Genomic DNA, 24,809 nt, shown 5'->3' with positions numbered 1-24,809 from the left:
TACATTCTTGTTACCTGTTGCACTTTAAGTGACAGACAGCAGAATGTTAAAGTTTGTGAAAGAGCACACATGTTGCACTTTAAGCAAGAAAGTTTATGTGCAATATTTTTTTTTAACTGTTCAATGTATGTATTTTTGTACAAAAAGGAATGAGAGAAATACTTGTTGAGACAATAAGCTAAAAGAGTTCTTTGCAAATGTAACTACACGTTGTAATAAAATAAAAGAACAGAAAAGTGAAATATTGACTGAATGTTTTTGCATGTTCGGACCCCGGTCTACCAAGCTGACAGAGTTACTGGACCTATCGCCAAATTAGTTAGAGACCCCTGACCTACAATAATGCTAGTGAATGCTTTCTGCTGAATGTGGTCGCTGAGGATGCTTTGGCAATTTAAGAATTTGCTAAAACAATTTTAGTTTAACCCAGAACTTAGCCTAAAAATCCTCTGTAGATGACAATTTGCCCCAAAATGCTAACACGTTGCTAAAACATTAGCTTGACTCAAAATTAGCCCAAAAATATCTCAGTAGATGTCAAATTAACCAAAAAAAAGCTAGCACGTTGTTAAAAGATTAGCTCAACCCCAAATTAGGTCAAAACACCCCAGTAAATGCCTAATTGTCTAAAGATGCCAATATGTTGCCAACTCCAAATTAGCCCAAAAAACTTCAGTGGATGATAAATTAGCCAAAAAAAAGCTAACAAGTTGCTAATTTATTGGCCTTATGACCATTTTAGCTCAAGAAACCTCAGGAGATATCAAATCAGACAAAAAAAAGCTATACAAATTTCAAAAATTGTGTAAAATGTAAAAAATAGTAAAATGTATGAATACCAAAAATACCAGCATGATTATGCTTAATGTGCTGAATATTTTGATTTTCTTAGTATATTTAATAGTGTATTTTGGCAAAAAATATTTCTATTAATTTATATTGAATTTAATTCAAGAATTGCTAAATTATCTTTTTTTAAAAACAAAAAAAGTGAAGTGAAACAGTTTAAATATGAAGTAAATGAAGTCTCAATGCCGATAATGACTGCAGTAACCATACAGAGGTGCTGAGTTAAATGCAATGTGATCGAGAAGGTGGGTACACTAAACCTTTTGCATATAAGAAAAAAAGTGAGGCGCCCCGGTGCAACCAGTGCAAACGTGTAGTCTAGAGCCCTGAAGTGAGCGCGCTGCAGCTGTGTTGTTGTGTTGCTTACGTCACTGGCTTCTTGTGGAAAGGATCCATGAGGCGCAGAGTGTCCCTGATCACCCCCACTTTCACCTCCTCATCCACCGGACTGGGGACAAACTCAAAGACTCCCGGAGCCACCTGAGACACGCACAGGTTTAGTAAGAGGACGCCGCCGCGATCCTCGCTGGTGCGTGCAGACTCTTACTTCCTGCTCGTGTTCGATTCTCATACTGGGGTTGGAGTTGACCTCTAGTAACACCGGCTTCAGGTTCTTCATCAGCAGAATGTCAAAACCTAAAATCTGAAGCACAAATAAACAATGAAGGCTGACGGCTTATCAGATATGTGCAGCATGATGTGGGCTCCTTCAAAATAAAGCGCTACAGTATTTTTGGAGAAGACGACTTCTTGGAGACTGCTGAGACACACCGGTGGACAACATCAGCTCCACAGCCACTGGAATCTAGGCATCAGACTATTATTTAACCTGTTTAAATTTGAGCTAAGTTTAAAAAAAGTTTCAAAGGTCAAGGTATTTTTTTAAAAATAGGAATTGTTTAAAAAAAACCTCCAAACTCAAACAGAACTCAAGATAAAAAACTTATCAGATGCTTCAAAGATTATCAGGATTATGGAAACAAATCAGGATTTTTTGGACAAAAAGTACAAATATGTCTAGAAAATGACAGCCTGTACTGAAATACTGTATTTTTTCTGACATCGGAAAGCTAACATAAGCAGAGATTCCAGAAAAACAACCCAGACTTGAAGATATTCACTTACTAAAATTATCTCAATTTATCCCAAAGTTAATAAAAGATGCAGAAATGGGGCTAAAATAAGATCCATCCGTTATTTTTCCCATTTTTTAGGCAAATAACAAATAAAAAAAAAACATTTAGGATGTCGGTAAGATTTGCTCTTTTTTAAAAATCCACAAAGTGCTTCATTCAAATCATAATTACTGCCCTTTTTTGTATTTTATTTTATTTTGTGGGGGTCTTACTCTGGATAATTGTGGTTAGGATCATAACAAAAATTATGTATTTGATGCAATAGGAACATTTTGATGACACTGATATATTTTTTTCATAAAATCCCTCTTTTCTGATCATTTTTTGATTTTAAAAGAGTTCCCAGTGGTCTTTTAACAATTATGTCTTTTTAAGCCAAAATTGATTTTTTAAGCGTATTCTCTGTGCACTTCCTGCAAATACTAAGAAAAAAAAATCTCCCTGAAACTCATCAACAAGAGAGTTGCTGTTGCTTTTACACATTTAAGCAAATGTTGTGCGTGAAGCGGTTTTTATTTGTGTTATTTTAGTTATTACTGCATATACCCTAAAGCTACGTTCACAACACCCTCAGCAAAGTGAGTTCAAGCAACCATTTTCAATGAAAAGTCTATGTAAATGTGCATAAATGTGCATTTTTGGCGTTTGTGTGTCACCACAAAAAATGCTAAGACCATTTTTGTCTGTTTTAAACAGACATTTATTGAAAACACGTTGAAAAGCTGAAACCAGGTTGAACTTTGCCCTATTAGGGACTTGGATTTGGTAGCGATGTATTGACGACATCCCTTTAAACCATTTAAAAATTGATCATGAAGGAGAAAGTTGTGGAATCACATGACACCAAGTCTTTTATATACGGTACAAGATTTGTACCGCTTCGACATTTGGGTAGTGGACATGAGTTAGGTAAAAAGTAGATGAAGAAAAGAAGATAAAACTCCTCCCTGCTCGTCCAGAGAGAACAGCATGTGTTAAAGCTGCGTTCCAGACTCACATCACATCCCTGGTGTTTTAAAGAATTGCAGGTTGTAAAAACACAATGAAAAAGTTTGGGAATTATAGCAGCTACTAAATGATCCACATGCATTTAACATAAAAGCATCTGAAGTTTTTATCATTCAAAAACTCCTCTATTTAATGAGTTTAAAGCACGTGAAGTGAAATATTTAGCTTTATTTTATTAAGTTTTGATGATTTTGTTGCAGAATAAAGATGTTCTGGTGTAAAAAATATAATTTTTATTAATAACAATGCTGATTATTTGTGGTGGAAGATCAAAAAGTTTAATTTTTATAGCACTAGAATGAAACTCCTGAACATCTAAAAATAAAACAAAAAAATAAATGTAGCTGCTTTTATTTTGAAAACAACAGTTTGGACTCTGTTCACTCACCTGGAAGCAAGTGGGTCCTGGTTTCCCAGGTGGAATATCCGCCTGGTGATAAACCTTGAGTTCAGGCACAACAGCGATGACGGTCTTGATGACCAGAGCGATGATGTCTGACCACACCCTCTTTATGTCCACGCCTTTGGCGGCCAGCCGGTAGAGCACGCTGGAGAGCGTGCGCTTGCTGCCGGTGTTCTGGCTGTCGGAGTGGACGAAGTTCCCGCTGTGGACGTTGAGGGAGTAGTTGGTGAGGTGCATGAAGACGTGGGTCAGGTTCTTCTGGCTTGGCTCCTGTGGGAGAAAAAAGAATCGATAAACAACAAACCGCAAAGGAGATTTGTGTTAGCACAATTCTGGATTTGTAACTCATACAACAGCCTTTTTTGCGTAACTGTGTGTACTTGCAATTGCGTATTCTAGGGCTGCCAAAATTAGCCGACTAATCGACTATTAAAATAGTGGTAATAGTAATTTAATAGTTGATTAGTCGTTACTTTATATCATATGGAGTCGGAGTGTAGTAAAGTTGAAAGTTATAATGGCATTCTGATAGTTTTTGGCATTTATGAAGGTTTTTAGACTATTTTGGAGTTTAGCTAATATTTCAGCTACATGCTAGCTGGTTTGGCTAATTTAGGATTATTTGTTTGTTTTTATGCTAATTTGGAATTTAGCTAGCACTTCAGCTACATGCTAGCTATTTAGGCTAACTTTGGCTTTTTTTTAGTTTTTCAAGCTGTTTTGGAATTTAGCTAATATTTCAGCTACGTGCTAGCTATTTTGGCTCATTTTGGATTTTTTTTTGGTTTTTGAGGCTATTTTGAAGTTTATCTAACATATCAGCTACATGGTAGCTATTTTGGCTAATTTAGGATTTTTTATGCTAATTTGGAATTTAGCTAACATTTCAGTAACCTGCCAGCTATTTAGGCTAACTTAAGCTTTTGTTGAATTTTTCAAGCTGTTTTGGAATTTAGCTAACATTTCAGCAACGTGCTAGTTATTTAGGCTAACTTGGGCTTTGTTATTATTATTTTTTAAGCTGTATTGGAATTAAGCTAACATTTCAGCTTTTAAGCTTTTTTGTTTGTTTTTTTAGGCTAATTTGGCATTTAACTAATATTTTAGCTGGCTATCAGCTTCAGCGTTTTCAGCTATCAATTTCAGCATCTTCAGCTATCTTCACTAGCATCTTCAGCGGCAAAATTTAGTTTAAAGCATTCACACTAGCATTGTAGCACGTAATGCTATATATCTAGTTTGTAGTTAGCTAAAAGCTAATGTTGTGTGTTTTACATCCACTTTGTGCATGACCCGATTAGTCGACTCATCGGAAAAAATAATCAGGGATTAGTCGACTATTAAAATAATTGTTGGTGCCAGCACTAGTCTGTACCTGATAGGGTTCTGTGCAAAAACGGGTCAGGCCTTCTTTGGCAATGTAGATCTCCAGCGGTTCCAGCGATTTGATCAGCACGTAGAGGCGGATATCGAACTTGAGCTTGTCGATCAGCAGCGGCTTTGGGATGTACTCCTGGACCACGGCCTGCTTGGCCTGTGAACCCACCACCAGTTTCAGATCTGCGGGGTCACGGATGAGGTAGATGCCGTCCCCCTGGGACCCCCCGTCTGGTTTTACAATGAAGGTGGGGTTCACCGCGGCGTCCTTCTCCTTTATCAAACGGATCTGTAGCAGAGAAATGAGGGAGGAAATGACATCATGGTATGGATTTCTGACAGGTGTGAACCAATTTGTCCAACCGGAATATATATTAAGACTTTAAAAAGACACACACTAAAATATATTTAGTATATTTTATACACAAAACTTTTTAGAGCTGCAAAAAAGGCAGGGAGGTTCGGATTTACAGATAATTTGGTTTTCAATTCTATCTTTTCACAAAAAAAGCTCTAAACTAAACAGATTTGATGAATATTGTTACATTGGAAAATGAAAATCTGCCATTTATTTAAGCGAGTCTCTTGTTCTGCTTTAGCTAAAGTTGATGTATTTTTTATTATTTCAGCAGGAAAAGCGGCTCACCTGCTGTTAAGAGCAGGTGAAAAACCAAAACAGCTGACAAACTGTTGAACATTTACAAGAAAAGCAAATAAAATCAAAGTAATTCAAACCAAAAATACATTTTAGAGAGCAGCAAAAACACGAGATATCAATGAGATATCAAATTAGCTTTAAATATTTTCAAAATATTGTATTTTAAAAATTGTTTCTTTAAAAAAATGTTTTTTTTTTCTGGGAAAAAACAGATTTTAAAAAAACTTACATTTTCTCTTAATTCAGAAGTTTTTTTTTGGAAGAAAAATGTATTAAGTGCCTGAAGGTTAAAAATGCTCCGCTGCTGCCCCCTGCTGGATACATTAAAAGTTGCATTTTTTCCTGATCAATACATCTTTCTCATTTATTGACGTAAACATTAAAAATTAACGTTTTTTTAAATTAATTAAATGAAAAATTTGTAACAAAAAAATTTAATATACATATTTTTTAGCAAATACAAAAAAACTGCCAACTAAATCCTAAATATATTACCCAGAGATGTTGAATTCTTTTAAGAAATCAAAGCTTTGATACCTGATGTTCCAACATTGTAACTAAAGTAACATCATTCAGTGAACAGCTTTGAATATTTGATATATTTATGCTTTTTATAGAAGCTGGACCAAGTGTCTGAGTTTATAAGCAAATTTCTACACACATTATATTACTATATAGCTAAAAATGCTGAAAGAAATATATTTTCTTTATATTAGCATCTGAAGATGGAAGGGAAATCAAGCAAAACAAGAAAATAATCAAAAATAATAACGTTCCAAATATTTCTTGCATGTTTATTCTGATTTTTTCATTATTTTTTATTGTTTTTAATCACACATTTTTAGAAATAAGCTTTTACATGATATTTTTTTACCTTAAATAAATATAAAGGAATAAATATGAAGTGAGATCATTTCAGAAATGTGAGAAATTTGATTAACTTTTAGTTGGGAGCAGACCTGTGTGGCGAACAGCTGATACTCCTCAGGAAGGATCCAGGAGCGCGGATAGAAGTCGTACTCCTCAGGAAAGAGCTCCTGCATGGTCCTCACCGCTCTGCTCATGTTGATCTTTCTCAGCATCTCAAGCATTCCTGCAGGAACGTTGAAGAGAAAAAAAAAACATAAAAGTGTTAAAAAACTCGGATACACAGCTTTTGACGTCAGTGCAGCTATGGGTATGTGTAGTACCTGGGAACTTGTTGACCTGTCCTGAGACGATGTTTTCATTGTCGTGGAAGGAAACGCCGTGCCAGTAGATGTCACAGGGCGCTCGCCTACCCAAAGGAAACTGAAGAAGAAGAGGTTAGAACATCAAAACAAGGTTTTTCTCCAGGCTTCAAGTTGACATTTGGTCTGATTTCTGTAAATATCTCAGGTTCTTTGAGTTTTCCAAACACATCTAACTGCAGCGATGAGTCAGAGCGGTTTGGAAAAAAAAACATGGATGATTCCTCTTTTGTCTTCATCTGTCAAAATCTCTGAGCACAAACTCCACAAAATGTCAGATGAATCACATCTTCAGCTCAGGTTTTTTTTTTTTTTTCCAGCTTGTTGCTTTAAGCAGAAATTTTCTCCATCCTGCTTTGAACACAATTCCTATATAAATATTTTATAACAGAATTTTACATAAGTTTTCATAAATACAGATTTAAAAAAAGTCAATACACATAAGATCTTCAACGTGTCTAAAGGTTGACATTTAAAATCAAAAGGTTCGACTGTTTTGGAAACTATAAGGTGCTACTAATGTAGGTAGATGTCAAAACATACAAAAATAAAGGTGTATTCCCTTTGTGTCTGTGTGACATTTTGTGAGTAGTTGGAGACACAAAAAAGCTGCAGGAAGATGAAAGTTCAATGAGTTTTGAAAACATATTTTGCCTTTAAAATCATCTCACACACCCTCTTTTTGTTTATTTCTAACTCATCCAGCTGCGGAGCAAACAGATACGAGCCGATGGATTTTAGTGTAACACTAGAGAAGTTTTGTAGCTTTGGACACAGGGGGAGTATATTTGTATAAACTCCTCTTTGTGTTTGAGCTAAAATGTTATTTTTATCATCTTTGCATACGAGTGACGAGAAAGGAAAAGGGGGTAAAAGAGATGAAGAAGGATTTACACACCGACTCTCATTTCTGTCTCTAATCTGTAGTATTTTGGATTACAAAGTCTTCAACCACCTTCAAAGTCGTCGTTCACTTCCAGCACTTCCTCAACCTCGTAAATCGAATTAAAACGATGAAAAACCATTTTGATCGGATTCACCTTCTGAAAAAATCTACTATGTGAAACGTTAACCATCTTACTCCAATTTTATCTTTGTTCAATTTCTGATTTTTAGAGCAATCTTTAGCTTTCATTCTCTGCATTTGTTTTTGTATTATGGTCTCTTTAATGTCATCAGACGAGTCTCTTAACGCTGAGTCAACCTGATAGAAGACCTAAAGATCTGCTGATAACAAAAACGCTAAATGTGCAATTATTAAAATGTATTTAAATGATTTTACTAACCGACATAATTACAGGCTTTAGGTTGAGTGATCTTTACAACTAAAAAAGCTGTTTTACTGTATAATGTCTGTGTTGAAAAGAAAAATGTTTAATAGAAAAATAAAAGGTTAGATTAAATGCCAATATTAAAAAAATTAATAAATTGATAATTGTATTTAAAGTAAAAAAAATCTGAAAACAAATAAAGAATTTTTAAGAAATTTACATTTTTTATTTAGACAAGAAAAAAATAATACAATTTTTGAGGTAAAATTTAACTTCAACATGAATAAAGTGTTGAGTTTAAATTTTAGGTTTTATAGTTGCACTTTCTCAAACATAAAAAAGTTATTTTAAACTAAATCCCTATTACATAAGGATTTTAATTTGTGAATTAATTGTGTATAAATAAAATTGCACTTTAATAAACATATTATTTTACTTCATTCTTAAACACGTTGGTATAAATTACAATGGTATTCTTTTAGAAACAGTATGAATGAAGAACTGACCAGTGAAAATTTTTAAATTTGGTTGTACATGTGACATAGACTATAATAAATCTATTCTATTGCGCATCCTCTACAGCCTTTAGAAAAAATTGATATTGGAAAAAAAACTCCCACTAAAATAAAATAAAAAAAAGAGCTGCAACTTTTAACTTTTTATGCTGCAACCTTAAAACAATGGCAACAAAATCCTGGAGGACGGACTAACCCTTGAAACCATCTACCACTAATTATAGACCTCATGCACTATATATAGCAGACCTCAACAATACGCTGGTGTCTTCTCTCAAGGAACAAATAAGGACCTTATGCAGTTTTAATGCAGATATTAAAAATAAAGCTTTATCTAAATTCATCCATTCACATTACAGATTCAATAAATGTTGAATTTTAAGGGAATCGGAGCAAACTTAATGCAAGTTCTTTACTTTCTTCCTGCTTATGTTCAGTTCATTTCTGTGTTTTTGAAGCACGTTTTTCCTATACCATTTTACTAACCATTTTCTCACAGTAGCACATTTTAAACTGTCTTTTTTCTTTTTCAAATTATCCTTAATGCTGCAAAAAGAACATCTTTGCCTCTTTCTGAGCGGGAACACCTGCTGACGCTACATCTCCTTCTCATCGGAAGCGTGGGACGGCGAGATTTGGCCGCAGCAGGAACTGAATGATTTTCTGCTTTTAGGAAAGAGACTTTTTTTTTTTTAAATTGGCTGCGGTTAGATGAAAAACGAGCGTGCTGGCAGGATGGACACATCCCACACACTGTTCCTCACAACCTGTGATGATTTCCTTTCGCTCAAACACTCACTAGGTTCCTACCAGCTTCTGTTATTTGCTAAAATATGTCTTCAGCTCTCATTTTACCTGAAAAGCTGAATTAAAATCTGTGAAATAACATCTGCAGGACACATGAGCAGCCATTTCTCAGCAGGAACCATGACTATTTCTTTAAGTGGGATTCAAATACAGCTACAAACACAGACTTTAGTAAATAATCTAGATATACAGTCAAAAGGTTTTGTTCTATTGCGATCCTAATGTTAAAAAAATCTATTTTCATTATACATTGCTGTGTAATCAATGTGTTTGATAGATTTTCCCTGCCCTGACCTAAACCCCACTGGGAATCTACAGGACAAACGTTACTCACAAGTCCAACTCTGCTGTCAGCACAGCAGTCATTTCACCGCCAATCGATGCAACACAGCCGGAGCTGACCGAAATAATGTGGCGGCAAATTCCGCACAAGTGATGCATTACTGTATTGTGATCAGGAACATAAAACGTGGTTGAACTTCAGCCTTTATTCACAGCTGACCTATGAGAATCAATTCTGAGCCGGAAAAAATGCTTCCAAGTCTTTAGCTATAACTTTAGAGGAGCAGAAAACAAACTTCATCTGACAGGATGTAACCACTGACTGTAAATGAGAACTGGACCGTGCAAGTGTGACGTCACGCTTAGAAAACTTTAACTTCCACTAATAAAACGTTCGAGTTTACTGATATCAAAGTGATTTTGAGAGGTACTTGGTGCTCTGCCAAAAGGTTTAGTGTTATTGCGAATATGCTAGCTCGGACTGTGATGGTTTTTATGCAAAACTAACAAGGTTGCAAATTGGGCTAGTCTAGTGCTGCCACAAACGATTATTTTAACAGTCGACTAATCACAGATTATTTTTTTCCAGTTAATTGACTAATCTGGTCAAGCGCAAACTGGATGTAAAGCACACATCTTAACCATCATTAGCTTTAAACCAACCAAAAACTAGATATATAGCATTACCTGCAATAATGCTAATGCGAATGCTGTAAGCTGAATTTGGCCGCTGAAGATGCTATTGCACTTAGCTAAAAATGCTGAAATTGATAGCTGAAATCACTGAAGCTAATAGCCAGAGAAAATATTAGTTAAATGCCAAATTAGCCTAAAAAACTGGGAAAAAGCCTAAATTAGCCAAAACAGCTAGCATGCAGCTGAAATATTAGCTAAACTCCAAAATAGCCTAAAAAAAAAAGAAAATATCCAAAATTAACCAAAATAGCTAGCACGTATTTTAAATATTAGCTACATTCTAAAATAGCCTAAAAACCCTTAATAAATGCCAAGATAGTCCAAAAAGCTAGCATAATGCCATTATAACGTTTAACTTTTCATACATCCAATAAAAAGACAAATATATTAAAGAAAAAATAAGAGTCGTGGTTCGATCTGTTAGGTTGCCACCTAAGAAACGATCCACAGCCCTAACTGTGACTGCACAGCACTTTGGGTCTTCTACGAAGCGCTATATAAGAGTGCGGCATTAACTATTTTGAAAATTGTCTATTCTTAATCCAGTGCAACCTATAATGCTGAAAATACGGTACTTCCTGCTCCAACCCAACAGTCAATTCAGTCTGCATTTTTTTCACAATGCAGATGCTACCATGTTGGAGCCAGACGACGTCCGTAAGCAGGGATTGGGCCGAGTCGGTCTGAGTCAATGTTTCTATGGCAACCACTCTCACCAATCAGGAGCGAGATTATATACAGCAAGAATGGTTATTCTGACAAATAGAATGAATGAGTAATAGCAGTTTATTTCTCGATAGAAGTCTCTGGGATTTTTGCTTCTTGGAGCCAGAAAGGACTTCCTGTTTGGAACACAAGGGAGGACTCAGTCCAGTTTTCATATACAGTCAATGGCTAGAAGAGAGCTGTATCACATGAATGTGATATAAAGCTATAAATACCACCATGAAGTCTCCTTTATTGCATTTGGAGGTTAAATGAATTTATCGTTTGAAGGGATGCGCCTGAGTATAGATCTATGCATAATAGAGTTACTGACACGTTCCTTTCCCCTGCTCTCACCCCCTCCCCTTCTGTAAAGAGCTTCCAACATTTTTCGTCCTCTCTGGGTATCACCGACTCCCAGGAAAAGACGTGGGCATGGAGCATTTTAAAACCCATTAAATGTCAGCTTAGTCTGCAGCTTCCTTATCGCAAACGCCACAATCAAATTCTTGAGTATTAGTGGCATTTTCTGTGGCTGTCACTCATACCCCCCCCTTCCACCCCCCTGGCTGCCATTATCTCTGCTTTAAAGAGGACTAAAAGTATATTGGATTAGAGGAGCTTAGGGCTAATAATTTCTCTCCGTGAACAAGTATGCCATATGTTGAAAGTCAGCTGTCCTGAAGGCCAGAGAGCGCTGCAGATGCAGTAGTTTGAAGCTAACCCTCCCCATGAGCCTCCTTCAACACAAACATTTGACGACACATTTGTGTTTGTTTTTAATCATCGAAAACTTTCTAAACTCCTTCACTGATCTTTAATGGACCCCAAAGGTTCAGTTTCCACTCCTGGACAGATGTTGACAGCTACTTTCAGACAACATGAGATCAGCGGGCGCTTCGACTTTGTTGGGGGTGTTCCTGTTTGACATAATGGTAATGTATCTGCTTTCTGTCGAGCGATGTTGATACCAGACCTGCGGGGCTTCATATGTCACCTCTGGGTCACAGGGAGTAAGAGGAGTCTTCAGGACAGCCGTGTCCTCATACTTTTATACTTCACTTGTCATGCATAATGAAGATGGGGGCTGTCAGCAGCCGACAGCAGGTTGTAACTGTGTTACACTCAGAATGAACATAAACAAGCTTAAACGTCTTTAAATGTACTATTTTTTAAGGAAATGTCTGAGTTTTTTTTGCTAAATTAAGGGTCAAACTGACTGATTAATGAAAAAATGTTTGCGGTTTAGGTCACAACTGAAACAAAGCAGCAGAATTTTAAACTAATGCATCTTAATTGATATTTTTTCTCCTTTAAATCCCTTTTTTTGCTTTTTCACTCATGATTAAACACCACAAAACCATTACATAAATAAGACTTGCTGCATACTGGCCAGATAAATTCTTAGTGGTATATATATTTTTATATTTATAGCTTTTAAATACAGAAGTTGATGCCAGAGAATTATTTAAATTTTGTCAGAGCAGAATTTGACTGCTGTCCTTTTTGTTTGTTCCTAAGGTTTAGAAATGTCAAAAATGTTCCTTTAGTGCTGTTTTATGTCACAATATTTAGACCAAACAGACTAGAAAGTCCATGTAGTCACATCAGCTGGTTGTGTAGTTGGAACCAAACACTCTTCTGGTCAATATCTAGTAAGACCCACTCCACTATTATTGGTGTTTTTGATGTTTTTAACATGTTCTTGAGATATTTTTCAAATGATGGAGCATATATATATATATATAAAGAAAACTAAGCCTAAAATTGTGTTTGTGAGTACTTCTTTATTCCAATTGTTGAGAATCAGGAGCAGAAAAAAGTATTTGTGTATAAAATACAATGGACGGGGCAAAATCTCCCTGCTTTAAGCTCTCATGAATGGGGAGGGGAAAGGGTGGCGGGGTTGCTCCACATCAACGATCCTGTCCACAACTCAGATCCAAATTTCTAATGAACTCCTGCCAATTTGCAGAAACTATGTCACAGAATTTTTTTTTTCTTTTTTAGCTAAAAACTGTATAGTTATAATTCAGAGACCACTGGAATGCTTCAAAAATAGATCAAAAGATGATCAGTGTTTTCAGCTGCTCCCTTTTTTTGTTGCTGTTTTTCTTAGAGTTCGAGTTTTTTTTTACTTGCTTAAAATGCATTCAACCTTCAGGTATGTCACTGTAAAATCTGAATAATGAATCTCACCATCTCCTTTTGCCTTGACTGTATTGGCAAACTTCACAGATAAAAGAAACAGGATAGATTCGAAAAATGAGATCTGTGCATTTGCAAATGTACAGAGTTACACTAACAGTTACACTTTTAAAGATATAGGGTTGGTCAACACTAAATACACTCAGGGCCCAAAATTAACACCACCAGCAAGCGTTTTATCATCTTCAGCGAGTAAAAAGTTTGAGGGTTTGTCGCCACATGTGAGTAAATGTTTGCGTAATTATGTTCAATAGACTTCTTTTTGGTGAATTTTGTTTTTCTTTCATGCTCCTCCTCTACCGTCTGCACGTGAGGTCAACAAGTGAGGGGCTTTTTCAGCTGCTGAGCTAAAGAAAACAGAAACTCTGCATTGATGGTGTGAAACATCAAAAGTAGAAAGCAAAGACTTTGATTAGAAATCAATAAAAGAGTTACTAGATTTTTTTTTAAACCAGCCCAGACTTTCTTCTCCAGCTCCTCTGAGGGGGGACCCCGAGGCGTTCCCAAGGAGAGACATAGTCTCTCCAGTGTACTGGGTCTTCTCTGGGGTCTCCGCCCAGTGAAACATAACCAGAACACCTGACCCGGAGCTCAAGACCACAGGTGAGGATCAGAACAAAGATCGAACTGCAAATTGAAAACTTTGTTTTCTAACTCAGCTCCCTCTACACCACCAAAGTCCAGCACAGACACCACGCCAAACCGCCCGTCAATATCACTTCATTCATTCATGAACAAGACCCCATGATACTTGAAACTCTTCCACCTGGGGCCAAGAGTACTTCACCCACTCAGAGAGGACAAACTACATTTCTCCTGTTTCAGAACTGTGACCTCAGACTACTTTGATGATCCTCATTGCAGCTCCTCCACATTTCGAGTATCCATTTGTTGTAGCTTGGTCATCTCTTTCAGATAATTCCTGGACGCCTTTTTGGGTAGGTGTCCCAAGCATAACCCACTGAAGGATCCCCCCAAAAAGATTATTCTTCTCTCAGCTGCTCTGGGAGCTCCACCAGCAGTACTCATATGAAGAAAGAGGTCTGGGTATCTTTGCTGAGGCCGGTAGCTAGATGAGAGTTTCCTTGCTCACTCCACACAAACATTTCGATATGGTAAATAAGAGGCCAAACATATCAGAAAAGACCAACTTAACAGACACAGTGAATGCATCCAAAAACCAAAATATTCTGCACTGGAATTCCGTTAGCCTAATTGATGTTTTTCCTTTAAAGTAATGCTCATTTTGACTTATTTCATGATACAAAACTTTAAAAATGAGTTGACTCAACAACAAGTTTGTTTGAGTTCTCAGAGTAAAAAGTAGACCATACAGGAAGGGTCTCAAGTCAAGCTGTCTCAGTCATCCTTACCTTGTACAAGGCTGAGTACCTATACAAGGTGAGTCAAGCAAATTATAACATGCCAGAGTGGGGTATGAGGGGAAAAAAAGCAGAAATTTGCCCCTGAAAATGATGAAAGAAAGAAGACCCAACTTTTACATTTTAGCCAATTCCTGCTACATGATGCCAATTCAAAACATACCGTTTAATCAAGGACTCCACTTATTAATTTAGCAACATTTTGAATGGAAATAACACAGAAGAATATATTTTTGTATAATTGGAAATACATTTTAAAAATGAGGGGGTTATTTAGATTTGTTTTAGTATTAGGGATGGGCGATATTATTTATCAGTGTCAGCATCAGCCGATATTTACTATTCTGACTGTTTTTAGGTATATTTTATTTTTGATACAAATACATGTTGTTCCTAATAGATCCCTGGCAATGGAAAGCTAATGTTTTACAGTAATGTCTAACACACAATGAATGGTCTGAATGTTATCAAAAATATTTTCAAAGGGGAAATATCGGTTATCAGTATTGTCCGGAAAAATGATGTTGGTCCATCCTTATTTAGTGCTGATTTTTTTTTTTTTATTCTCAATATTTTTAAAGGTATATATTTACCAAAATTAATTTGTTTCCAAATATATATTTACCTAATAATCCAAATTCACTACAGTAGTGTAAATTTTGATTAAAATAAAGATGAGGACCTAAATATTTATGCAGACGACTCTCTGTTTTCATGTATTCTCTGCTCAAAGCTAATGTTCTTGTTTGCTTAAAACAATTTATTTTTTTACTATTGTGTAGTTGTTTGCAATATTATAGGAACAATAAGAGTTTAAGATTTGTTTCTGGCTCCAATCCTGTAGAGCTGCTTTGATCCAACTCCTAGAAATTGCACTAAAAATATTATAAAATTTGTCAATTTGGAAAGATTTTTTTAATTAACTTAACTAAAAATATCCTCTGTTCTTAAACTCCAACCATTTTAAAGGCTCCGGATTTGTCTGCTAAATGCAGCTTTCTTTTATTTTGAAGTCAAAGACTCCTCTTCTGTGTCCTCAAAGGCTCTTTTCTGCGAAAATAAATTTTCAAAATAGGACTATTTGTTATTATTTTGGGGGGTTCAATTCAGCTGTCTGTGCAGCCGATTTTCTAGCCAAACGACTTGACATGTGTCAAGAATGAGTTGGATAAAAAAAAAAAAACAGTAGTTTTTCAAAATAAAACTTCCTTGAGAATCAGGTCATACATAAAACTGAAAAAAAAAACTTTTTTTTCCCTCTTTGGCCTGCCTGATACCAACAGTCCAACGGTCTGGAGGTTGAAAACCGCTGCTTTGCTGATGCCCTTTAATTAAAGCTGAAGTCATTGTTTTTGAAATGATGTAAAGGTTAGTCAACAACCCAGATTGCTCCTCTACTCACATGGTAAAAGCAAGAGCTCCCAACATTATACTCCAGAACTAAGTGGCTCAAATGGCCATTATAAAGCAGATCAGTGCAGATAAATCCCCTGGCCGGGATTCAGACTTTCGCTGCAGGAAGTCCACACACGCTAACAGCTAGCGTGGGAGACAGAGGTTTTCCTCCTGTGACAACCGTGACAACCAGCTAAGCTTTCTGTAATCCCATTCAAACTCTCATGCAGTTGGGAGCTGATGTCAGAGGTTATATTTAGATCACTCCACGATCCAAAAATGGATGAGTTATCCACACTGTGATTTTTTTTCTTTTTTTGGAAGGAGAAAGCAATATAATCAAAGAAAAAGCACACCTCTTTCCATTTTAGCTGCTTAATGCTCATCTTCAGCGCCTCCAGGGAAGTTTTGGCTTTGGACGTGTCTACTGTCACAGGCCGCCTCTTTCGGGACTGTCCATCCTCCCGCCGGGTCTCCAGAGGCCCACGATTGATCAAATAGTTCCCGTTAGTCTCTGACGGACCATGTAGAAGACTTCCAGACCCCTTGACGTGAAGAGCCTGTTCAAATCCTGGATTATTCAAGTTTATCACAGCAGGAGCCATGGGCCCTCGCAGGGGCCAGTCTGGGGCTGCTTTGACACAGGAAGCCGGCTTGTTGTGACCTCTGCCCCTTTGTTTGCAGAGGCCGGGGGACGCATCTGTTCCAGTGGTGGCAGTGATGCTGGAGGGGTCTGGGGAGGCCACCTGCTCCTCTGAGTCCACAGCCTCCTTCTCTGCATCCTCGCCCTGTGGTTTGATTTGCTCAGCCCTGACATGCCCATAATGATGGCTCATTATGCGAAGTGAGACGCTTTACTGGGCAGGGCACAGTTGCACCACAGGGAGCAATAAATAATCCGACTGTGTGAGGCTAATCAGTTTAAATGGGCGGACAGTCTCATAAAAAGCCATCTTTTTAACTGAGACACAAACATACTTAAAACTCACCGTTTGACATCTAAAGATGAAGAATTAATGCTAGCAATACGTGCTCCTGGGTACATTGTTTTCATAAACAACTTCCAAAGTGTCCGAACCGAGGCGGGCGGGACCGGGCGGGACTTGAAGCCAACGCTGCTAGCTAACCTTGATGTTAGCCGCTTCATTAAGCTAACACCTGAACGGAGTCCGCGGCGGGAAGGAGCGCTCCTCCGAACTCCCCGTTCCTGTTCCCGGTGTTTCGGTCGGTGCAGCGGCGGCGGCAGCCACAGGTCTCCGCTCTGCGGGGCGCATGTTAGCGGTTCCCGTGTTGTCAGGCAGCAGAAGGCAGACCAGCCCACGGCCCAACCTCCATCCGGTCCGCTTCAACCACAGCTGATGATGCGTTAAAGGCTGTAGTAAATTTGGGTTTCACACAGGATAGTTTCCACTACCGCTTGAAATAATCGAATTTGCTACGTCTATTTAGATACGGTTCCTTGCAAATTCCAGAGAAATAGCCAAATAACGTAGATTTAAGAAACATTCAGAAAATAATTTAAAACAGACAATATTTAATAAAAAATGTGTCCTCTCTTTGACACTTCTCGTTACTGAATTTTAATTTACAGTGTTTATTTTTGACTATCTGCATTTTTAAACTTATTTTTATTCTATTATCATCCCAATTTTTCTAAGAAGTTGCCAGTAAATCATTTTGTGTGTGTGTGTGTGTGTTTTTTAAGTGAATCCCTGCAATTTGTTGGCTCCTACAAGAAAAAGTACAATTTCCGACGACATTGAAAGCAGCGAAAAGATGTCGCAGCCTTTTTTGGAGAAAGAAAGTTCTTAAAAGTGAAAAACGAAAAATAATCATTCTTGGCTGCATTTTTATACAAGGGAATTTAAAGACTAGTGAAAAAATATATTTACACTGTATATATATCGTCGTGAATCAAGAGCAGACGAAAAAAAATGCAGTTAGAGGAAAAAAAGTATTTAAAAAGACCACATCCACTTGTAGATGACTAGATCCATGTACGTCTTTGTTTTGGCTAAAAACTGAACCATTGTTGTTGCACCAATAATGTTAAGTTTGTGTTCTGCAGTGCTGTAAGCTAGTAAGTGTGTGTAAACAGAGAACTCTCAGTTATCGGTGTCGGGACGGGGTCAGGGTTACTTAGTGCCTTAAAGCCCCACCCACAACTCAAAGGCGAATTTCTAATGAACTTCTGTCGCACTGCAGAAACTATGTCCTAGAAAACGACTTTTAATGTTGGCTAAAAACAGGATAGTTGTAAGTAAAAGACCATTAGGAACGATTTTACAATAGATTTACCTCTGGTACATCATGTATAACAGGAATTTAATATTTGAAAGAAGATTGCAGGTGGCTAAGAAGAATACCACCTTAAAGAGGAAAACGGAAACGCTAGCTTAGTGCCGATACTGTACCGCTCAGTGGAGACTAGGCTTAAAGGTGCTGGTCCGCTGACGGTTTCTTCACATCTCAAGAGAACTCTTTATGATGGAGTTTTGAATTTTCCTATTGGAGTCAAAAAATAAGTCAGAAGCAAAATTGGTTCACAGTTTACTGTTTTTTTTAATTGGTGGAGTCTTGATCTACTAAAAACCAACAAGAATTCTGATAATTTTACAGTTGTGCAAAAGCAACACACCCTTCCCCCTACAGTCACATTTCTCAGGCATTAGATTATCCATATGAAACACAAAGCAAATGCAATTTGCTGGTTGCTTTCATTTTAATTCAAAAACTGGCTTCAATCCAGTTTTTTCAAACAACAAAAGTGTCAGGCAGTGTCCTGAGGAAACTGTGCAAATAGATGACGGTTCATCTGAAAAAAGTTTGATGAAAACAAAGCATGATGGGGGTTTGTGGAATTTTTTTTTTGTCTATTATAGCTACACATTCTCACTCCCAACTAGTCATAAATGGACGTATGATTCGGGCCCCCTCCATGTCAATTTTTGACATTTTAGGTGTCCCCAACCAATAGTTTTTTTGACGTTCTGGTTGTTTCCATTAAACCGTGGGCGCAGTTGGGGACCCCTGGTTCGCATATGCATTTTTCCCCGTCTGTGGCCCGGTACCAAGCGGCTCTCGGCTGGTACCAATTCGTTGTCCGGAGGTAGGGTAACCCACGATTTAATGGAATAGTCAGCACATCAAAAAACGACGACATCAAAAAGTGGCGCGGAGGGGGCCCAAACCATACGTCTATTTATGATGAGGGAGAATGCGTTGGTTATAGCTCTTCTCTCACATTGTTTTATAGTTCACAGTTTGGCAACACATTATCAGTAGAAACAGCTAAACTGTCCTCTCAGTCCCTGCGTGGTTTCAGGAGTACTGCGTGTTCGAAATCTTCTTCCACAGCAGCGTCTTCAGGTTGTTAAGGACTAAGGAATGGTGGACTTCCATCTGGCTGGCCAACCCGCTGAGCGTCACGCAGGTGCGCAGCTGCTTTTCCAGGTCCCCGCGCAGGTCTGACGGCGCCCCAAAAAGGAGGTAATCCTGCAGCAGCATGCACACTTTGGCCAGGTTGGGCTGCACTACCTCGGTGTTGCACTGTTTCACCAGTCGGTCGCAGGTGGCCGTGCAGTCGTGACCGTAAGTGCAGTCGGAGTTGGTCTCGCACCGCCGTCCCTTCAAAAAGGCACGCACCACTGCCTCCGACGCCACGCTGCGCAGGTTCGCCATCTTACAGTCATACTTGGCGTTGTAGCCCACGTGGTGAGGGCTGGCGTCGCATATCAGGAAGCTCCCGTAGGACCCGTGGAAGACCTCCTCCACGAACTCCAGCAGGCCGATGGTGATGCGGGCGCGACGGGGCCAGGCTGGAGCCAGCCAGTGGTTCAGGCTGGAGCTCAGGGCTTCTGGGACCACGGCCTTCAGGTAGTGAGGCACCTCCAGCCTGTAGAGGGAGCTGTGCCCCACCAGTTCTGTCACATACAGGTCTCCGCAGAAGCCCAGCAGCTTGGGGGTGTGCTCCTTCTCCTGCAGCGCCACCATCAGGAGGAACTCGTTGATGTGGAGAAGAGCCCAGATGGACTTGGCCTCTGCAAGAGACACTTTCCCGTCCTGGTTGACGTCAGCCAGAGCAATGACTCTGTCCACCAGGGAGGTCAAAGATGGCTGTTCGCCGAGGTTCACCTGCAAAAGGAAGTGTGATTTAATTGGATCAAACAAAATTCTTTTTAGCTCAGCAACTAATTTCCTGAGAAAAACCTTGAGGAAACTGTGCAGCATGTCTTTGAACTCATCCATGGAGGTTCCACGGGTTGGTTTGTCGAACAAGCTCATCTCCTGTCGCAGGACTGAGTCTGGAGCTCCGTCTGCACCTGCTGAATCCTCAACCCCACACTTGACAACCACGGGCCTCTCCTTCCACAGCCCGACGTACACCTACAGCCCATGAGAGGACACAAATGGGTTGATAGTGGCTGTTTGGGTCTAGGAGGGGGTCAGCCAAACATGTGACCCTTTGACCCCTCCTTTGTGGTTCTCTGGTTGAAGAAAAAGTAGTATATTTTTCGGACTAAATGGTGAAACAATCAAATAAGTCAAAGTTTATTCAGCTCAATCACAAAAATTTGAAGCACATATCACTTGACTACAGTACCCACAATGCTCCAGCAATCCATCAAGCGCTGCAGCTTTGTAGTTTACCAAATTTAAACATTTTGATCGATTTTTGAGCGCTGTATACCACAGAAAATCTCTAATTCATATTTAAGGCAGACTGTCTGTTATTGAATATAATTCAAAATGTTAAATGTATAAAATTCTGGTTGAGATGCACCAACAAAAATAGAATCAGAACCAGCAGCTCATTTTTTTTCCACATGTCTTGTGGTACTTTCTAAATACAAAGCAATTTAAGCTGTTTGAGAGAAGATTGCAGGCGGTGAAGAGGAATATAGACGCTTTTTCTTTTTCTGTTATAATGACCTTCCATCAATCAAGAGTTAGATCTTCATTAAATGTGTGTATGTGTCTTGAGTGTATTTGTTGCTCTGAGTCAAAACTTCAATAAAAATTATTTTCTCATCTTTTTCTGGTACTTTTTTACTTTACTTTTAACGTCAATTTGGTTAATTTTACATTTGTATTAAAATATTATGATTATTCCCTTTGATTTACTGCTTTTCTTCGGCTTTTTAATAGTTTTCCCTTTTCTGGATTTCAATTTTTAGGATTTTTTAAACCTCTTTTTAGTCAGCTAATGGCATTATGATCAAAAACTGCAACCAAGAAGTCTTGCAATCATTTAGAACAAAATACAACTATGTAATAGGGTTTTTTTCATGCAGTTTCATAAATGCTCATTTCACCTGATGTGTGGAGGATGTAGACATGCATCGGTGCAAAGTCAGACTCCTCTGATCACACAACGCCTTGCAAGACGAGCCAGAAATTATTCCCCTCCTGTAATGATCACACTGAAAGAAAGAAAAAAAAACCCAGAAATACATTCAAGAAGCTTGTTTCTCTGTTCTAGAATGCTCACATGGTATTAACATCTCAGCCCAGAGGTTCTCCTTCAAAGCACGTGGGTGAAACTGCTGAAGTCTCTTTTCTGCCTCCACATCCTTCCTCCAACCCGCTTTTTGCAACGCTTTTGCTCCACTATACAATGTGCCAACAAAAGCCTGAGCTACCAGGTTCTGAGAATGGGGCGTGGAAGGAGATTTTTTAAAGTGAAACATTTCTTCATGACACATTTGTTGTGTCATGTATGGAGGGCGTGTCGTTTGAAAATTAATAAGTGTGGTTTGTGCCCGGACGAAATTATATGACAACAAGTCCTTCATATATTGGAATAAAGCTGTGAAAGAAAAAGCCTGGAGCAAGATTTGCTAGATCTACACTGCTTCAACATTTTTAAACATTTCCAACTGTAGGTGGCGGACATGCACAAGAAAACAGTAGAAAAATAAAAAGAAGAAGAATCTCCGCCATGCTTGTCTGGTGTGAACACCACACACCAGACAAATAGCGGGCGGCGTTTTTGTTGTTTCTGAGGGAATTTATGCTAATTATTCCGTTCTACATTTACAGTATCAGGTCACTTGTTGTATTAGTTAATGCTACAGTCACAAATACAACAGCCACCACATGACGAGGAGGCATCGGCAGAATCTTCAAGATTAGCTGCTGCCGCCTGATTTTTAAAAAAATCGTTGGCGTGGTCATGAATACAGACCGTGGCAGTCAGGCAGCAGTTAAGCGGCAGTCAGGTGGACGTCAGGCGGACGTCAGGCGGACGTCAGGTGGACGTCAGGTGGACGTCAGGCGGCGGTTAGGTTGAAGTCCGGCAGATGTCAGCTGGACGTCATGCAGATGTCAGGTGGCTGTCAGGCGGCTGCCAGGCGGCTGTCAGGCGGCCGTCAGCCGGACATCAAGCAGCTGTCAGGCGGCTGTCAGGCGGCTGTCAGCTGGACATCATGCAGATGTCAGGCGGTGGTCAGGCGGACGTCAGGCGGTGGTCAGGCGGACGTCAGGCGGACGTCAGGTGGCTGTCAGGCGGACGTCAGCCGGACGTCATGCAGATGTCAGGTGGCTGTCAGGTGGCTGTCAGGTGGCTGTCAGGCGGCAGTCAAGCGGCAGTCAAGCGGCAGTCAAGCGGCAGTCAGGTGGCTGTCAGCCGGACGTCATGCAGATGTCAGGCGGCTGTCAGGCAGATGTCAGGTGGCTGTCAGGTGGCTGTCAGCCGGACGTCATGCAGATGTCAGGCGGCTGTCAGGCGGCTGTCAGGCAGATGTCAGGTAGCTGTCAGGTGGCTGTCAGTCGGCTATCACGTGTCGGGGATAAAGCCATTACGAAATTGGCTGACAACTGGGCAGCCACGGGGCGGTGGCAGCCAGGTTACCGGCCGGCAGCAGCTTTGACTAGACAGTGCGTAAGGGTATGTCTCCATTCAGAGCTCTGTGAAACTGCAACACAGCTTAGAGCTGGACTTACAATGACCATGTGGCAAACGTGCCCCCGGCAGAGTTCCGCGTAGGACGCGTACTGCATGTAGACGATCCAGCTGAGGATCAGCACGCCCAGCCAGGCCAGTAGGAGGTACTTCACCTTAATGGCTGGAAGACGTCCCTAAGGGTGAAAAAAAAAAAGGAAAAAAAAGTCATCGCTAGAATATAAAAAGTAGTGGCAGATGATGCATGGAAACTAATTCATGCATTTTTTTCTGAACTTGAATGTTAGGAATTACCTTTCAAGAAATGCTTTTACCTAAAGAAACGTACAAATTGAGAGCGATGGGGGGTTAAATCTAATCAAAAAACAAAATTGCAATCAAGACTGAGATTTGAACCCTTACTGACAGTGACTAAAGATCTCTTCAGTCATTGGCCAGAAATAGGGTGGGACAAAGCAACAAGGGGAATAATAACAGAAGTCCTACGCTTTGCAATCCTTGTCAGGACAGTTCACTGATTCAACCTTTATGTTTTGGTGACCAGTTTTGAACATCTGTATCAAGGTCAGGTACGCTGATAAGTATTTATGACATGTAGATTGTTGGTAAAACAGTGCGAGAAACAACGATCAACTTAAAAGTTGTTTTAATGAGCCTTCATTTATCCAACAACATTTCAATGAGTTTATGTGTCTCATCGTTGCTCTTCTACTCTGTTTACATCCTGCAATGACCGGCTACGGTGGCCATTTTGGTCCAGTTGTTCTTCAAACTGAGGAAATTCTCAGAGCAAACTGGAGCTCAGCCATATTGGAAACCAACCGAAACCACCTCAAAAATGGGTCAGAGAGCAGTTCCTGGTCCTGAACCAGGGTCTACTTGGGTGTATTTCCTTATTTCCTCTCCTTGCTCCTCTCCATTCCGATGTATCCACACGCAGACAAATAGATTCATGTACGTCTTTTCTTTCCTCGTCAGAGCCGGCTTCTGGTTTAAAGCTGTACATCTCGATAATGTTCGGCATTTTTGCTAAACTGCTAATATTAGCTTAGCATTTTAAGGGGACTGTAAGCTAGAGGGAGAAAAAAAAAAACAAAAAAACAAAGAGATCATGGGAAGTTAGGGCAGTCTCACTCACAATTTAAGAGGAAAATTTCTAATAAACCTGTACTTAAAATGACAGATTTTTTTTTTATTTGGTTAAAACCATTATTTAAAGAGAACTGAACGATTTTAGATAGATAAAAAATAGATAAAAAGGCGATCAGAGGGGTATTTTTCACCCAAGATCGTGCTATTTTAATTAAAAATCCCAGTTAACTAGTGATTCCCTGTTTTGTTGGGTTGAAAATAAATGTTCCAGTTTTTTGACACATTTCCATCATTATAAAAAAGGAAAAAAAAAACAAATATGAACATTAAAATTCTTACAACAACACAATTTTAGTGATTATATCAATATACCTAAGGCTAAATATGTTGTTTGGGTTTGATGTTGGGGAGAAATGTCAGGTTGTGACGCATGTGCTCAGACACCTTCATCTGATGTGTTTGAGTCGTCACGCGGGCTCGTAATTCCCATCACCGAGCCAATTATTGACAGAAACGGAGGGTGTACCTGCAGGCCTTTGTGGAGCGGACAGAAGAGCATCAGATGCAGCAGTCTGCGCAGAGCCTTGGGCATGGTGAGCGACGGAGAGGCGCAGCGGAGCGACAAGATCCCTGTCACATCACATCCTCACGGCTGCCCACGCCGCGGAGACACACAGATCCTTCTCCGGGGCGTCCTTCAAACCAGCTCCATGTGTGGAATCGGACTGCGCATGTACCCCCCGCGTGCACCTGGCTGATTTAGCCCGAAATGTGAAAACGCGGCGTCGTTCTTCTGATCCATGAAAACAGTTGCACAGATGCGCACACAGCCCCCCGCTGCGCCGCTCTAAAAGGGGCAGGCTCGGCGCTTTTTTTTTTTTTTTTTTTTTTT

General features: G+C 39.3%; 2 protein-coding genes across 3 annotated transcripts in view; both read right to left on the bottom strand.

Moving 5' to 3' along the window:
- Nucleotides 1-17,295, bottom strand: part of ttll11 (tubulin tyrosine ligase-like family, member 11) — a 30,057-nt gene extending 12,762 nt beyond the window's left edge. Inside the window, exons 1-7 of one of the 2 annotated variants that reach the window (XM_024257830.2) lie at nt 16,278-17,295; nt 6,622-6,721; nt 6,391-6,524; nt 4,772-5,062; nt 3,382-3,666; nt 1,397-1,492; nt 1,217-1,329 (exon numbers count right to left, since the gene is read on the bottom strand). In XM_024257830.2, coding sequence (XP_024113598.1) covers nt 1,217-1,329; nt 1,397-1,492; nt 3,382-3,666; nt 4,772-5,062; nt 6,391-6,524; nt 6,622-6,721; nt 16,278-16,757 — 1,499 coding nt within the window. In that variant the 5' untranslated portion in view covers nt 16,758-17,295. The remainder of the gene's footprint in view (nt 1-1,216; nt 1,330-1,396; nt 1,493-3,381; nt 3,667-4,771; nt 5,063-6,390; nt 6,525-6,621; nt 6,722-16,277) is intronic. The other variant, XM_024257831.2, reaches the window with a different exon arrangement.
- Nucleotides 17,296-18,463: 1,168 nt separating this feature from the next.
- On the bottom strand, nt 18,464-24,803 carry dipk1b (divergent protein kinase domain 1B). Its single transcript, XM_024299965.2, has 5 exons — nt 24,444-24,803; nt 22,867-23,001; nt 21,237-21,344; nt 20,131-20,307; nt 18,464-20,055 (listed from the first exon to the last, which is right to left on the bottom strand). Exons 1-5 carry the CDS (start codon nt 24,507-24,509, stop codon nt 19,243-19,245), a joined length of 1,299 nt encoding a protein of 432 aa, XP_024155733.1. The 5' UTR covers nt 24,510-24,803; the 3' UTR covers nt 18,464-19,242.
- Between the last annotated feature and the right edge of the window lie 6 nt (nt 24,804-24,809).

This window comes from Oryzias melastigma, linkage group LG12, assembly GCF_002922805.2.
Source record: "Oryzias melastigma strain HK-1 linkage group LG12, ASM292280v2, whole genome shotgun sequence".
Taxonomy (NCBI): Eukaryota; Metazoa; Chordata; class Actinopteri; order Beloniformes; family Adrianichthyidae; genus Oryzias; species Oryzias melastigma.
Note: the sequence above shows the minus strand (reverse complement) of the source record. Positions and strands in the feature narration are given on the sequence as shown.